General features: G+C 36.0%; 1 protein-coding gene and 1 long non-coding RNA gene across 4 annotated transcripts in view; one reads left to right on the top strand and one right to left on the bottom strand.

Annotated features, from left to right (window-relative positions):
• The window catches only part of dusp8a (dual specificity phosphatase 8a), a 53,015-nt gene that overhangs the window by 12,970 nt on the left and 22,741 nt on the right, over positions 1-17,304 (top strand). For all 3 annotated transcript variants that reach the window (XM_055193306.2, XM_055193309.2, XM_055193308.2), the window contains exon 3: positions 4,896-5,034. In XM_055193306.2, coding sequence (XP_055049281.1) covers positions 4,896-5,034 — 139 coding nt within the window. The remainder of the gene's footprint in view (positions 1-4,895; positions 5,035-17,304) is intronic.
• LOC129437277 (uncharacterized) lies at positions 12,368-15,572 on the bottom strand. Its single transcript, XR_012370089.1, has 5 exons — positions 14,937-15,572; positions 14,285-14,344; positions 14,095-14,185; positions 13,919-13,998; positions 12,368-13,741 (listed from the first exon to the last, which is right to left on the bottom strand). It is a non-coding gene; the product is annotated as an uncharacterized lncRNA (long non-coding RNA).

Below are 17,304 nucleotides of genomic sequence, written 5' to 3'. Positions count from 1 at the left end.
GAAGACAGCCACATAAGCAGATCCGAAGGGCAACAATGATATAAGAAAAGAAGATAATTCTTGACTACATGGTTTTATCTGTACTCTCTGTGGAACCTTCCATTAATATTTATAGATTGCGTAATCCACAACATCAATAATATAGAAAGTGAAATTATAGGGGAAAAAACACCAAGTAGAACTAGAAATACATTGCAAACCATCTGAAACCACATTAACAACACACCAAAAGTCACGGAAAGTACCTAACTTTGGATTTTTTTTTTAATTACTCATACGTTGTGGTCTATGTAACGTTTATCTATCTACTGAACATAATGCATAGGCAAATACTTGTTAAATAAGTTAAATTGTGACAAATGCACTTGAATGACACTGGTCAAATGTTCCTTACGCAAAGATATATGTGACCACAGAGGCACAGCAAGGTGATAAGAATAGAAATTGAATCTGTCATTTTTAAATCCTGCCAATGTCACGGCATTTAAAGCATCTAAATATATATCAGATCTCTTCTGTGACCTTGAGACCACACTGTGGCTCTTGGAAAATGTAGCCCTTTGACACGTTTGTATTTCTGGGTGACACCTAGCTATTACTGAACCTCTGTATAGCTTGGTTTAGTAATAAGTGGGTACCTAATTACAACCCAATCGCTTGTACTGATGGGATTCTTTGGGTGTCTGGGCTATATTCAGAATGCAGTATCCCACAATGCAGTGTGTTAGATTTCACATCAATATCCGCTGTGGCAAGTGGACCAGAAGTAACATTAGCTGCATTGAATTTAACCCCAGAAAATGAACTAGTAAAACGTATTGCTCCAATAATTAACCCATTGTGGTATGAATTCACAAGCGTATTTGTCACTGGCCCTAACCCATGTTTCACCAGACCTTCTGAGAAACCATAATCCTTAGGTGATGATGATGTCACCATCTGGATTTAACTCTTATCCAATTAAGGTGTAACACCTTGTTCTGAGGGGGAGGCTAAACCTAGTTTCACACTATCCCCTGTCAATCAATTTCCTCGCTTTAACACCTTATCTAATAGCTAAGCTTCACTTGCATAACCGCTCAAGGTAAATGAGAAGCAGGAAGTGCAAATGGGAGTTTTCAGGCGGTTTAAACGTTCACAGTTGATCGAGTTTGTGAGGCAGGCAGGGAATGCTCGGTAAACTTCCACCTTTGGTGACATCATCTTTTAGGCAACTTGCCAGTCTGGAACTGGTGTCTGTAGTGTACACACACACACACACACTCTCGCTTTCTCACGCGTACAGTACACCTTCTCACTTTATTTACTTTCAGATACACCCTGTTTCAAGATTCGCTGATTATTTTTAACAGTTAGGCTGTGTACCGGGTGTTCATTTTAACAAAAAAAAAATTATTAAACATGCATTTGCTGTCATCTGTGTATTGTGTCATCCAAGCTCTGAAGTTTATTGATGATGTAACCATTGAGAATTGGTTTTGAAAGATTGTGCCTTCTATTTAAAGATACAAATTTGTTTAGTCTATTTAAAGATTAAGATTTAAAGGGATATTTCAACCAAAAATAAAAATCCTTTCATAATTTTTCCACACTCAAGTTGTTACAAACCCGTATAAATGTCTTTGTTCTGCTGCAGACAAAGGAAGATGTTGGAATCATGCAGGAAACAGGAGCTCCATTGACTTCCATAGTAAGGAATAAAAATACTATGGAAGTCAATGGTGGTTACAAATATTCCTCAAAATATCTTTCTTTGTGTTCAGCAGAACAAAGAAATGTATACAGGTTTGTAACAACATGACGGTGAGTAAATAATGACAAAATTGTGGGGTAAACTATCCCTTTAAATGACATGGGTTTATTTAGCTGTTTCTTATTATGCAATAAATTAACCAATGTAAAAAAAATACTATTTATGTAATATACCAAAAATACTGTGAATGGTTAAAGGTTCTTTATGGAACCATACAGACTGACAAAGAACGTTTTGGGAACCTTAAGGGAATATTGCTGATATAATGCTAATCTATAATAGTCAATGATAAGATAGATTATGGAAGTAAATAAGGGGGAGCTGACAGATCTCTAGTTTTTGTAAAGTAGGTGGTCATACACTGCGGGGAATGACTTTTATGCTTGGTGTTTTTGTCTTGTTTTTAGTAAAAATATTTAAAATAAATAAATCAAGATGTATCTTCCTGATGAGCAAAATGACCCAAGAAAATAAGATACAAATAAAAATATAATTTGGGTGAATTTGTGCTTAAAGCAAGCGGGGGAATCTGCTAGTGGGGTAAAAAAATCTGTACAATTTTCTTGAGTTGGAGGGATAGTTCACCCAAAAATGAAAATGGTGTCATTGATGGCTCGCATGTCGTTCCAGGCTTGTGCCTCCGTTCATCTTCGTAACACAGTTTGGGATGTTTTGTATTTGGTCTGAGAGCTTGTTGACCCTTCAATGAAAATCTACGTACGGTATACTGTCCATGTCCAGAAAGGTAATAAAACATCATCAAAGTAGTCCATGTGACATCAGTGGGTCAGTTAAAATGTGTTGAAGCATCCAAAATACATTTTGGTCCAAAAATATAAAAATTACGGCTTTATTAAGCATGGTGTTCTCGTCTGTGTCTGTTGTGAAACATTATCCTCAGACATGTTTGCAAGTTTTTTTTTCCAAACTTACAGCGTGTGTCTCCCTCAGGCTCTACACGAAGCCCGGGCGCACAAAACAACAACAACAACAAAAACATCTGGGGCGCACCAGATAACACGTCAGCCTTGTCACTGCAGTCACGTGACTTTAGTCTCGCGCATCTGCTTCACACAGACGCGGAAGAGAAGACAATAATTTTTGTTATTTTTGGACCAAAATGTATTTTCGATGCTTCAACGCATTCTAACTGACCCACTGATGATGTTTTTATTACCTTTCTGGACATGGACAGTATACCGTACATAGATTTTCACTGAAGGGTCAACAAGCTCTCGGACTAAATCTAAAACATCTTAAACTGTGTTCCAAAGATGAACAAAGGTCTTACGAGTTTGGAACGACATGATGGTGAGTCATTAATGACAATATTTTCATTTTTGGGTGAACTATCCCTTTAAGTGTTTAAGAAAAAATTCAGGATTTGTTTTCTTACCCCATTGCCAATTTGTTTTTGCTTGTTTTAAGCACAAATTCACTTAAATTTTATGTTTTCTGTCTAAAAACTAGACTTATTTTCTTAGGTAATTTTGCTCATCAAGAAAATGCATCTTTATATTAGAATTTTTAGATATTTGTACTGAAAATAAGACAAAAATACTAAGTAAGACGGTCATTTTTTTGCAGTGTACATTCCAAATATAAGCTGATTGTTCAACCAGAAACTCCTCAATAATGTGACCTACACTCTTAAAGGTGCAGTGTGTAAATTTTAGCGGCATCTAGTGGTGAGGTTACGAATTGCAACCAATGGCTTAGTCCACTGCTCACCCCTTGCTTTTAAAACACGTAGAGAAGCTATGATAGCTGCAACCGGACAAACATGTCATCGTCGGAGACAACTTAGTAAAATAAAATGTCCGTTAAGGGCTTTTGTAGAAAAATGGCGGCACAAAATGGCGACTTCCATGTAAGGGGACCCTATTTGTATGTAGATAAAAAGGTCTCGTTCTAAGCTAATAAACACATAACGGTTCATTATGAAAGGTCTTTATACACCCCTGATAATATAATTTTGTATATTATTTTGCATTTCGGTCAAGAGATCCTTCTAAAAATTACACACTGCACCTTTAAAAATAAGGGCGATACAAATGTTTTTCCCTGAGATGCCATAAAAGAACCATTTTTGGTTCCTTATAGAAGCATTCAGTCCAGAGATTTTGAAATTAGTCTCTTTTATAGTAAGAAAATAGTCTCTGGTACAGAGAGCACAACTATTTCTATATACAGAACAATATACATTCAAAGGGCCCTGAATTTCAACCTATAGACCTACAGATCCCAACACAACCATTTCATCTTTCTCCATAACGCACTCAATCCCATTTATATCTGTCTTTTCATTTCTGCATTTCATTTTCCTCCTCTCATCCCTTTCTCTGTATCTCCATCTCTCCCCATCTTTCACTGCCCTTGTCCACTCCCCTTTCTCTGTATTCTCCAGTAGTGCTCCAGCATCGTAGTGAGTCATTCTGCAGCGGCTCCGGCTGATGGTCATGTGATTAAAAACTGCCTGACAACATTGAGACAGCCAGACTCGCGTGCAGCCACACACAGCTTCGCGCTTCTGCAGCATCGCAGGCACACACGTACACACAAAACAGCAGCATCACGTAATGCATGCGGTCCAGAACACATCTGACTGTTTGTGTGCTTTAGTTTTACATTTAGAGGAGTGCTACCTAGAGCCGCATCTTTGTCTTTTGATAGATGCGAGCCCTCCGTTCGTCACTTATAACTAAAACGTGACAATGCATTAATAAAAAGATGCTTTTGTGGCATTTAGCAATGCTGGTTAGCATCATCATGTATTCATCACCATGAGTTGTTGTCAAGGAACAAAATAATGATACTTGTTTAATATATAATTATCTTGTTCCGATTAGGAATGTAAGATATATTGAAATAACTGCAATACCAAAAGGTTGTGTGCAAATGTGAATATTGCAATAGCAAGTCCTCAAAATCATGCACCCCTAGTACTGAAAGTACTGACAGTTCGCATTGTGGAATCTATTTAGTTGAGATTTTATAAACTCAAAGGCCTGCGTGGGATGCTGTAAATGTAGTCACATGGCCTTCGAACCGCATCTTGTTTATCCAGCTGCTGCGTCTTATTACATCATACTGGTGGGATGATTGACGTTGTACTGACATTTACTTTATTTTTGCGCTCCAGGTGGACCTGGGTCGCAGACAGGAGGTGGTGGTATACGACCAGAGCACGAAGGACGCCGGTCAGCTCTCCAAAGACAGCTTCGTCCACATTCTCCTGAGCAAGCTGGACTGCACCTTTCACAGGGTGTCTCTTCTTACAGGTACGGAGCGTTAATATATCCTGTGTGTCAATGGTTATAAAACTCATCATCACAAATCATACTGGTACCCAGTATGTTTTCGTTTACACCAGCAGGTGGCGTTTCTTATGTCACTGATTCTGATAACACACAATGTCTTATCTCTCTCTCCTGTCTCGGTTGTTTCTTTCCTGTGCAAACAATTCCCGGCCTTCGTGATTAGTGTTATTCTTTGACAGCAATGTTTTATTATGTCATCTCCATTTATGGGGAAAGCATTAAGGAAGTAATGCTAACCGTTTACACGGTTGCACAGGTCCGACTGGAATCTCCTGCTGTCAATCAAATGATGTCATATTGGACAAAAGAGCTGCCCGAGGCATGTTCTGGCATATAGCTCGCACGATGATTTTGTGGAAAACAGATGTTCATAGACAACTCGAAGACATTTCGATCACGGCATTTTTCGCACATTCCATATGCTAATTGTTAGCGTATTAGCATCTGTCATAGCAAAGATAAGTACGTAAACCCTCACAGTAAGCAGTTTTCTCTGACAAGCGTATGTTTTAACCATTCGCTTCTTGTTAAGCTGCTTGATCCAGATATGTCACAGCTGAAAAGCAGTTTAAATTGGTTTCACCGTTCCCTTAAATCTTAAATTATGCTGCTGTCTTTGCTGAAGTGCCTCTCACATCAAAGCTTCTTTTGACCTCTTTTGGCTTTTGCTAAGCCTCTGAAGACTAAATTAGAAATCTGTCGCACGACAGAAAATTGACACGGTTAGCTCAGATGGCACTTTCACATTTTTTGGGAAACCAGGCAAAGAAAGTTTTCATAGACTTACATTGAAAGAGCATCTAGAGATGGTAGCGATCACCCTAGCGACACCTTAGCAACGTGTTAACAACCACTGATAACTCCTTAGCATCTTCTTCTGGCACATTGATCTGTGGTTCTCATGCATCATGCAAGCAATGCAGGTTCGAGTCCAACCTGTGACGTTTTCTGAATACAGTCCCTGATAGTTTGTCTTTAGGTTGTTTTTACTTCTTCTTCGAATAGAGGTAAAAAGTAAAAAAGTAAACCTCAAATAAGGCATTGAATAGGACTGCACTATTAAAGAAAAATGCCATATATAGACGGTTTCAGCAGTAATAACATAAACAAGTGGCTTTCGTGGTCAACACGTAACTTCCGGTAAACTAGTTGAACCATTAAAAATCTGAAACGGAAGTAAAGTTCAGGCCAGACACGTATCGCCTAACCGCACGTGCGTCCGATGAAACCGTCTAAACGATAACATGCAAAATTGTGAGATTTGCTATAAGCAATACAATAGGGGCTTATGTTTGTAAAATCAATTTACATTTTAAATAAAGGTGCATTGCGTAACTTTTACAAGGATCTCTTGACAGAAATGCAATATAATTACATAACTAATATTTTCAGCGGTGCATAAAGACCTTGCAAAATTAACTGTATTGTTTTTATTACCTAAGAATGAGTTGTTTTTATCTACATACAACACGTTTTTATCGACATACAACACGTTTTGTTTATCGACATGCAACGCGTTTTTTACCGACATACAACGCGTTTTTTAATCGACATACAGCGCGTTTTTATCGACATACAATGCAGGGTTTTTTTTGACATACAGCGCGTTTTTATCGACATACAATGCAGTTCTTTTAATCGACATAAAATGCGGGTTTTTTATCGACATACAATGCGTTTTTATCGACATACAACGCAGGTTTTTTTTATTGACATACAGCGCGTTTCTATCTGCATACAACGAGTTTTTTATCAACATACGATAAAACGCGTTTTTATCGACATACAACGCAGGGTTTTTTCCGACATACAGTGCATTTTTATCGACATACAACACAGGTTTTTTTTATCGACATACAGCTCGTTTTTATCGACATACAACGTGTTTTTATTGACATACAACACATTTCTATCGACATACAATGTGTTTTTTTATCGACATAATTTTTTTTAATCAACATACAACGCGTTTTTATCGACATACAACGCGGGGTGTTTTTCGACATACAGCGCGTTTTTATCGACATACAACGTGTTTTTATCGTCATACAACGCTGGGTTTTTTCCGACATACAACGCATTTTTATCGACATACAATGTGTTTTTTTTTATCGACATACAACGCGTTTTTTATCGGCATACAACGTGTTTTTTATCAACATACGATAAAACGCGTTTTTATTGACATACAATGCGGGAGGTTTTATCAACATACAGTGCGTTTCTATCGACATACAACATGTTTTTATCGACATACAACGCAGATTTTTTTCCGACATACAACGCATTTTTATCGACATACAATGCGGATTTTTTTTATCGACATAAAATGAGTTTTTTTTATCGACATACAACGCGTTTTTATCTGCATACAACGCGTTTTGATTTTCGACATACAACGAGCTTCTTTTATCGACATACAACGCGGTTTTTATCTACATACACACATTTTTATTACCATTAATATGTGATATATGATATTTCGATAAGTTTGGTTTATTTTGCCGCACTAAACTATAAGAGTTCAGTTGAAGTAAATAATAAAATCTACCTATTAGTGCTTTTTTGGTGGTTTGCCTGGTTTCTGTCCTCTAAACATACTTTATTTTAACCCTGTTAAATATTCCAGGAATATCGCTGTTAGGTAGATAAAATATGAACTTTTATTTGGGATTCATGCCTGTTTTTATCATCTTCAGACTGACTAAATATGGTCAGGAAAAAAGTTTTCATGACTTTATTAGGACCGTATTAAGAGACAAAATGCATGACAAATGGCTCTTGGCATCCTTTGATGTCAGAATAAGAGGACAGCTCTAGAGATGATGCAATGTTACTGGATGTATTCAGTCACTCACAGGCACTAACGCCTTTTTATCTGTGAAAATCTTGTTTTAAGGGTGTAAACAAGATTATGCAACAATATTTCCATTAAAATAGGACTGCTTGTGTCCAGTTGATGTCATAGTCACACGGTTGCCCTTTTCCACCAATCGTATCTTTCTTATCTCTCGTTCTCTTTTTTGCTGTGCTGTGACCTCTGGTTGCTTTCTCATAAAGTGCTTTGATTCGGTCTTGACTACTGACAACCATGTTACAGCATACAGAGATGAACTCACATGTAATATATGTCTAGTTTCTACTGTCTCCCACTTAGGTCAATTATTGTATTATTTTAACCTCATTATCCTTTGAGTCATCAATAACTGGGTTAGGACGGCTGAAAACTTGCATTCGTTTAAAACGTTTGTTGGACTACGCACCAACATTGACATATCTATGTTATATATATCTAGTTATGTATATTATATTTTCTGTCAACGCTAGTCATCTCTGTTTAAACTACATAAATGCACATGTTAATTTTAGGGCTGTGCAAAAATATTGATACAGCTAACTACCGTGATAATTTTTCCACAATAGTGTATCGATATTTAAATCTCTACTGTCAATATTTTAAAAATGTGAAAACAAATCCCTCTGTGTGCGTCAAACTACTTCCTCCGTGCTGCCGCGCTGCTGTTGTCCGCTGTCTAGTTGTCTATCATTTACGGCCATTCGGCTAATGTCTCAGAAGTTAGCGGGAGTGAGAAAATCGCAGAAAATGTAAAAACGTCTGCAGCTTTTAAAGCCGACGTGTGGAAGCACTTCGGCTTAAAAAAAGTAAAAAAAAATTCAGCAATTTTTTTTTGTACATTTAACAAAAAAAAGTATCGCAACATGCAGCGTATTTTATTGTATCTTTAATACATTGTATCATGACCCATGTATCGTGATATGTATCGTATCATGAGGCCCTTGACAATACCCAGCCCTAGTTAATTTAGCCTATAGGCATGCATCATTATGGCGGCTTGCAGGACTGTGTTTATTAATGCTTCTCCCAAAAAGTTTACAAATTTTCGGTGTTTTATAGTCCAGGGTCACTTGTGCTAATAAACCCACCTCCTCGTACGTACAAACAAAACTGCTCGATGCCTTCGCTGTCTTGACTGTTTGTATTACGGTGAATGACAGCCCTAATATTAATTTTGTGTCTGTATGGTTCAATTAAATGTAAAAGGGTTCAAATTTCAAAATAAATTTAGCAGATTACTTGCATACATTCGCTTTTTTGAGGTCCAAGTCTAAAATTTCTGATTTTATTTCATTTTGAATATTTGGGGGTAAATTTGCAAAAATGTTAATGTGGTGTAACTAGTATTTTTTTAAATGAAAAAATAAATATAATAAATAAATTTTCATAAAAAAGTGGAATAAAATATAATCATCTAGTTTAGTGTAATATGATTTTTACATGCATCATTTGTCAAAGATTATTTAGAAAACAAGAGCTGGTTTCAGCATATGTCAGGACAAATATTACAAAAAAGCATTAAAATTTACATTTTAAAATAACTAATAAAATTATATTTAAAATTATTATTTTTTATGATTACGCTTACATACCATTTAAGTTGGATAAAATATTTAAAGCAACACCAAGGAGTTTTTTTTACCTTAAAATAACGTTTCCAAAAAAGTTTCAGTCGTTCATCCACTCGAAACAGGGTGAACGGCGCTTTCACATTCGCTTTGCAGCCCTCTATCGGCCAAAACCACACTAAAGTTTCCAACCGTCGGGTCGTGGTCCTGTAGTTCGAGTGAAAACTACAAAAACTTGCTTTTCGGCAGACCTACAATCCATGCTGCAGTATTTACGACAGTGGTAATGGACAATTACGCTTCTAACCTGTAGGGGGAGCAAAGAGCAAAAACTCTTAAGTGTTGCTTTAATATTTCTCATTCTTTTGCGCAATTGGCGGTTACATCATTCGACATTTTCAGGTCCATTCAATCTTAACATAAAAATTGTGCAAATGTATTTTTTTATTGCGTGAAATTAACATGTGCATTAAAAAGTTTTTAAAAAAAAGTTTTTTGAATTTCTCATCTTCTTTTTGTCACTGACACATTTATCACTAAGAAAACAATGTGTATGTGCGCAGGTGTGTAGTGTTTCTTTACAAGGTAATATCGCCATCTACTGGCCTGGCACCATAATACAGCAAATTTAATACTATTAAACTCGGATCAGTTTGAAAGAGTTGTCATCTGTATTTGAAATAAAATTGCCGTTGTTGTGTTACTGGCTTTGACTTGTAGTCAGATGTCTTGTGTATGTGTGTGTTACTTGTAACTTACTGGCCATGAAAGTGTTTTAAATGAGTCACTTAAAAAGTTTCAAGTATGCCTGCTTAGAAGACAGCTGCTTACATAGACAGTAAACCGCTGACTAGCTTTTGACTAAAAGTCTCAGTCTGTCAATATGCTTTTACTTGGTTTTCACAAATGAAAACACGCAAGGCAGAAATGTACGATATGATGTTATGAAAGAGGCAGTGATGATTGTAATTGATAAACTCGAAAACAGGAAGTTTAGTACCACTTCCTGTCCAAGGCAGTCATTTTAACCATGTACATTTTTACTAGTTGTACTAAGAAATTTACTTAGAAACCGATGTAATCTGACTGGGGAAAGTTGTTGTGTAAGTCTAAATACAACTGAGCATCTTCCCTGTTGACTGACATTAAGTTTGTTCTTGTCGCCTTGCGAGCTGGCATGCCGCTTCATGCTCATGTACAGGATCTTGGATTGAAATGTTGTGCTGTTGTTGAATTTGATCTTCCATCTTGCTTCACAGGCATCTCGTCCACGCTCATTGGAATTGGACAGGCGCACATACAAAGCTTTAAACAGCCTGAAGCTTTCAAACCCAACCCACAGTGATGTGCCAGTGTGTATGTGTGTCTTACAGATGTGCAGTCACTGTTGTTAATCTCTGCCAAGCTGCTGTCAACAGCCTTGTTTTCTTTTACATAGCAGAACATGAAGTACACTGGGCCACCTATATGTCAGTTTTAGCCAGTTTAGCACATCAGCTCTATTCCAACACTGTCTGACTTAAGGCTTAAGTACGGTTCGTTTTTTACGCGTACACGAGGGTCTATGTACTGTACGTGCACTGCTGGAAACCCTGCGTACATTGTACGTGTAGGTCGCGCATGCATTTGTAGCCCAGGAGATGCATTGCATTTTGTTGCACCAAAATAGCTAAACCTTAGATATACCTGCTCCTAAATAACATGTAAAAAACTGAACTGTGCTTGACTGCTTGACATTGTAATTTCTCATTCTTGGCCAGAAATCTGACCAGCAATGTTGACCAAACCATTTTCAGTTTAGTCAAAGGTCTGGCTACATGATACCAGCTATATTTGTGTGTGCGCATTCTCACACATCACGCCAACACGCTCTCACAAACCCGTTTCTGACCCATGTGGCAACTGTTCTAAAATGTCTGCAGCAAAACGTGGTCGCATTAGACCAGAAAAGGCTGATCTAATTTTCCTGCCCACCGTCTATAGTTAACGCAACAAAGGAGAGGCAGAAAACAGCGAATTATACCCGATTAAAAGATGAAAGTTTAAGCTTGGCAAGGAGCAGAGCGAGTAAGCAGAGCTTTGTATTTAGCTGAATTCAGCTTTGTCTCGCTCCCCGGCTCCTATTATGCAACTGGGCGTTTCTAGATGAAGTGTTTGTGTGTGTCGGCCAAAATGAGGTAATGAACAGGTGGTGACGTATTCATTCTAAAACAATATCAATATATCCTTTCAGCGTAAGCCTGCCCCGACATGACGCTCAACCCCGTCGGCCAAAGCTCCAATTTTACCGCCGTTTCTACACCCAGCCGGGGTGACGGACAGGAGAGCACACTGCATGAAAAGAGGTGTATCCGTACTAGGAAACTCCTGTAAACACCACTGATTTTCGGAAGTATCTACTAGTTCCACTGAGGGTAAACTACTAATTCCACCAAGTTAGGAAACTCCCGTAATGATACCAATTCGGATGTATCTTGCTGAGGGGATATCCCCGTGGAATATGCAGCCATTTGTTGCCATGGCAAGTAATCCCATTGAAGATTTTGGCAGGGGCCACTTTCACACCTACAGAGGTACTGGAATTTTACACCTTTGCACAATTCTTGTGTCCCCATTGGTGTTTAATCTCAACACTGATTGGTTGCTTTTAAAACCCCCTCCCAAAACTCTGACAACTATTGGGACACAACTTTGAAACTTTCCAGTTGAGATGATTTGATTGGTTACACTTTGTTTTAAGCCCAACCCAAGCCCTCATAGCTTAGTGACTTGATTGGTTATTTGTCTGCTATGCAGATAGACTACTACCCCCCCCACACTATATACTACTATACATACCCAAAACCCTTAAAAAAAATAAAAACTTGAATTGAGTTTGAAACGTTTATTTAAAAAAAACCTGAACAATCCACAATTGTCACAATCACAAAATAATATAATACACAAATATTAAAAGTTGCATACATAAACAATACAATTTAAACTCATAAATATACAGACAGAGAAAGCAATATTAGAGTAAAATAAAACAAAAAAAAAAGCAACAATGAAAACTACATTCAAAGCAGTAAAATGTAATGTAGCAGTGGCGGCTTGTGACTGCTCATCCGAGGGTTGCAAATTCAAAATAAGTGTTCGGAGTGTCATGTGTGTTGCTTGTGTTTTTAAAATATGTGTTTGTTGCTTCATGTAAACCACGTGCATCACGTGTTTAGTCAAAACACGTGATGCACATACACGCAGAACACATATATTGAAATTGGGAAACACATAAATGACGGGCTATATACATGTTGTGACAAACTTTGCATCGAGTGCTCACAAAAAAAAAAGTCATCAGCTGCCACTGTAATGTAGTAAATATCTAAATAAAATGAACAACAACTATATTGATCTTGCTCTTAAGAAATCAGTCCTACACTGCAAAAATGACTTTCTTACATAGTATTTTTGTCTTGTTTTCAGTACAAATATTATTTAAATTAAAATGCTTGTTCTTGAGGAACAAAATGACCCAAGAAAATAAGTCTAGTTTTAGACAAAATAAATAAATAAAATACACACACATACATTAAGTGAATTTGTGCCTAAAACAAGCAAAAATATCTTCCAATAGTGTGAGAAAAAAAATCTTAAGTTTTCTTTTATCTTAAAAACTTAGTTAAAACACAATTTTCTCACCCCATTGTTAGATATTTTTTCTTGTTTAGGCACAAATTATCTTAAATTGTATATTTTTGTCTAAAAACTAGACATATTTTCCAAGGTAATTTTGCTCATCAAGAAAATACATCTTGATTTAAGAATTTTTAGTTTTTCTACTGAAAACAAGATAAAAAGTGTTAGAAAGTGATTTTTTGCAGTGTAGAATTAATCACAGAGCTCTGTCTTGGAATTATTCAAACATTTCTCACTGTAACACTGTAATTTCTCACATTTAAGAAAACCGGTTGCATTAAACCATTCAAGTTCCAAAACGCATAGATTTGAGTACTGTGAACTTAAATATAAGTGCTTAACTGCATGTGACTCAATTTGTTTAAGTTCACACTACCTAAATATAAGTACATAATTGCACAAGACTTAAGTTCACAGTACTCAAATGTATGCCTTTTAAAACTCAATGGTTCAAGGCAACCGATTTCCTTAAATGGTTTGAGTTAAGTTAACTGCTAAAAGCATATACTTGTCAGCAAAGGTAACGCTGATGCACCCTCATCTGGACAGACATCTCTTTGGAGCCCTTTGGAAATATAAAAGTACATAAGTATTTGGCATAATACTTATACACATATACAGATACACACACACGACAAATCAAATGACATAAAGTTGTACATTTTAGAAAGTTTACTTTAACTGTACAAAGATACAACAATATATGATCAAAGAACTTCATAATGTCTTCATAACTTCTTACTTGATTTTCTGTGTTGATGTCCTCAGAGTCTCTGTGACGTTCTGCAGCTTCATTACAGTAGGCTACTTCAATATAGTTGTCTATCAAACACAGAATAAAAATAGAATCACATACATCATAACACATCTATTTACTATTTAACCTCTTTGATTTAATAATTTCATTATTAAACTTACATCATTTTGGCCAGATTGCAGTGACATCAATTTCTTCAGTGTCTGGATCAGTCTGATGTTTTAACTTCCACTGTTACTTCATTATATTTCTCTGTCAAACACAGAATTAAAAATTAAAATCACATTCATCATAACACATCTGTTTACTATTTAACCTGTTTGATTTTTAAAATTGAATGAATAAACTTACATCATCTTTACCCAGAAACCTCTTCAGCGTCCACAAAGTTGACCACAGTGTACATGACCTCTGTAAACACAAACATGGATAGACTTCATATTTAAAAAGATGAAGAACAGCAAACATATTACGTTAAAATATATTATGACTCCAAGCTTCTTTACAATTAGCATCTAGGTTCTCTCAAAGTGAAGCTGGCTTTGTTACAAATCAATATAAAGCTATTAAAACCATCTTGAAAAATAAGCAGCATCTACCAGCACTAAAGCAATGAGCTTTTAAACAACAAAAGATCGTCTGTGTATCATTTAAAATAGCAGAGAGACACTTGCTAGCTGCTAACATTTCCAACACACAAGTTACTGTTGTTATGTTTGTTTTAAGCAAAGAACGTCTCATCTTGGCTTCTTTAAAGTTTTGTTTTTAAAAATGTAAACATCGAATTGATTCTTTTAACAGCCCGGTTTGAATGTTACTTCGCGTATTTTTAACCTCATGTTTACCGCTGTGTACCATGTATACCCTTAATGTTTTACTGTTTGTGCTTTAAATTCAAACAGTTCTAGTATAAAGACAAAAACAAATCATAGTAAATAACATAATATGAACAAATAGGCATCCGATCAGCGCGATGCAGACAAACTAATTAAATCAAACTTACCTTACTGTTGATGAGCAAACAAACAAAGAGTAGTCCAGGCTGTAACGGTTCGCGATTTTGAATTTTCCCGTCAAGCCCATAGGTCAAGCAGTCGCACCTGAAGGGTGGGGCAGATGAGTGGGTGCAGGTGCATTCTGGGAAATGTAGTCCTTTTCTTTGGCGTTGTCACTGCTGTAGCATATGCTGCTGTAGATGTAAACTACGATTTCCAAGGTGCATTGGATGCACTACAATCATTCCAGCCCAAGATCCTCTGCTCGCACTTTATTATATACTTTTATATAATCCGCGTTTTCACACTATGCATTGTTCTTTATACTTGGTCATTAATAAAAAATAAAAAATATTTCTATAAAGTTTAAAACATTGACAAAACATGTTTAGTTGACAAACATGTTAACAGTTATTTTGAATGATGCTCAGATTTTCTTAAATATAAAATCTTTGTGAATCAGCACTTACTTGATGAAATACAAAACTCTTTAAACATGCCTCAGGAATTATCTCTGGGTTTAGTGGATTAACTGCTAATCATTGGAAACATTGAACGTATACCTAAATGAATTCTTACTTAAATATAAGTAAACTAATGCTGAGTTAAGACATGTAACTTACTGAACTTACTTAATTACAACATAAACTCAAATTAATTTATTGTAAATGAATGCACAATGAAAAACATGTCATGTTAATGATGACTCTTCATTAGTTTATGATAGTATATGCCTTAACTCAGCTTTAGTTCATGTTAAAGTAAAAATACATGTATGTCTTTTATCAATGTGATATATGGACCCTTATTATATTATAAAGTCCCCATCTCTTTTATTTAAATTGATTGATTGAAGACAAACATGATAATATGTGGTCTGACTTTGTACAAGCATGCATTATCATATGCTAACAGTTACCTCCTCAGATAGACTACACATGATTGGTGCCCAAACATTTTCCTTACAAGGGCCAAACCTGACTGAGGGCCGTGGGCCAAAAGTAAATGGTGTTGTGTTATATTAAAATTAAAGTTGCTCTGATAACCCCTAATTTATAATTTTCTAATATTTTAAAAAATAAATAAGCAAACATTACTCTGTTTATGCATAACTAATGCAGTTTTATTTTCCAAGGCTTTTTGTAAAAAAGAAATCATTTTGCCAATCAATTTTAAATATCCTTTTCTCTGTGTGCCACTGCCAAAACCTCTTCATTTTTAGTACCAGAGTTCATTAAGTTTTGTGGTGCATTTTATACACCTTCAAGTATGCATGAAACATAAAAAAATTCACTTTAATCCCTTGCATTTAATATTAATTTACATTTTTGTAATGTAAAAATACAACAAAAATTATACATTTTAGAAAATGTTTAATTTAAAATATGATCATCTGCGTCAATAACTTTTATTCTTTTTCCTTATCTAACGTGGCATGATGGGCCAAATTAAAGATCTATTGTGGGCCAACTTTGGGCACCTCTGGATTAGAAGTACAGTAGCTGACAGGTATCTGCAGATATGTTTACCCAAGTTTGTCAGTCAGTATCATCCAACATGTTTTGCATTCACATGTGAAAGACTGTCTTTTAGATTATGGACCTGTCTATTGATATTTTTGTTTCTATTTTAAAAGATTTAATGAAATGTTAGGGTAGAATTATAATAACAATAGAAACAGTGAACTTCAAATCATGAGACATCAGCAAAATCAAGCAGCTTTACATTTCATTGACTAATTTATCAATATCCTAGCTAGCAAAAATGTGTTACATGATGTCATTTGAACGGCTTCTTTTAAATGATGTATGCAGCATTGAGAGAAACGTGCACAATATTCTGACCTAGGGCAGTTGGAGACATGTTTTCAAAGTGTTGGAAATATATATTCTGAAATAACATTTGTTGCATTTCTCTTGAGTCAGAGACATAATTTTCACACATTAAAATTGTAATTGTGTCCATTGAATTTTAGTTATTTTGAATGATGCTAAGTTTCTTAAATAGACTAATTAAATTCTATTAATAATAAACGTATTTAGAAAACTTTTTTATGTACCACAATACTGTATGTGCTGTAAAGAGACATGGTTAACCCCCCACCCCACTCAGCTCTGAAAACAAAGAAGACACCTCTACTTGTGGGTCATTAACATATAAAAAGCCCTTCACACCTCACACCCACCTCTCCTCACAACCAGCTGTAAGGATTCCTGGAAACTTCCACCAGTTCCTATATACATCCACAAACGTAAAGTTTCTGGATGTTTCACAAGTTTACTTTGGTGTATTACCTTTCCAAGCACGCTGCCTCAAAAATCTGGCAAACCTAAAGTTTAGCAGGGATTTCCCATCCCGTATTTGTCCGTATACAGC

This window comes from Misgurnus anguillicaudatus, chromosome 6 (assembly GCF_027580225.2).
Source record: "Misgurnus anguillicaudatus chromosome 6, ASM2758022v2, whole genome shotgun sequence".
Classification (NCBI taxonomy): domain Eukaryota; kingdom Metazoa; phylum Chordata; class Actinopteri; order Cypriniformes; family Cobitidae; genus Misgurnus; species Misgurnus anguillicaudatus.
Note: the sequence above shows the minus strand (reverse complement) of the source record. Positions and strands in the feature narration are given on the sequence as shown.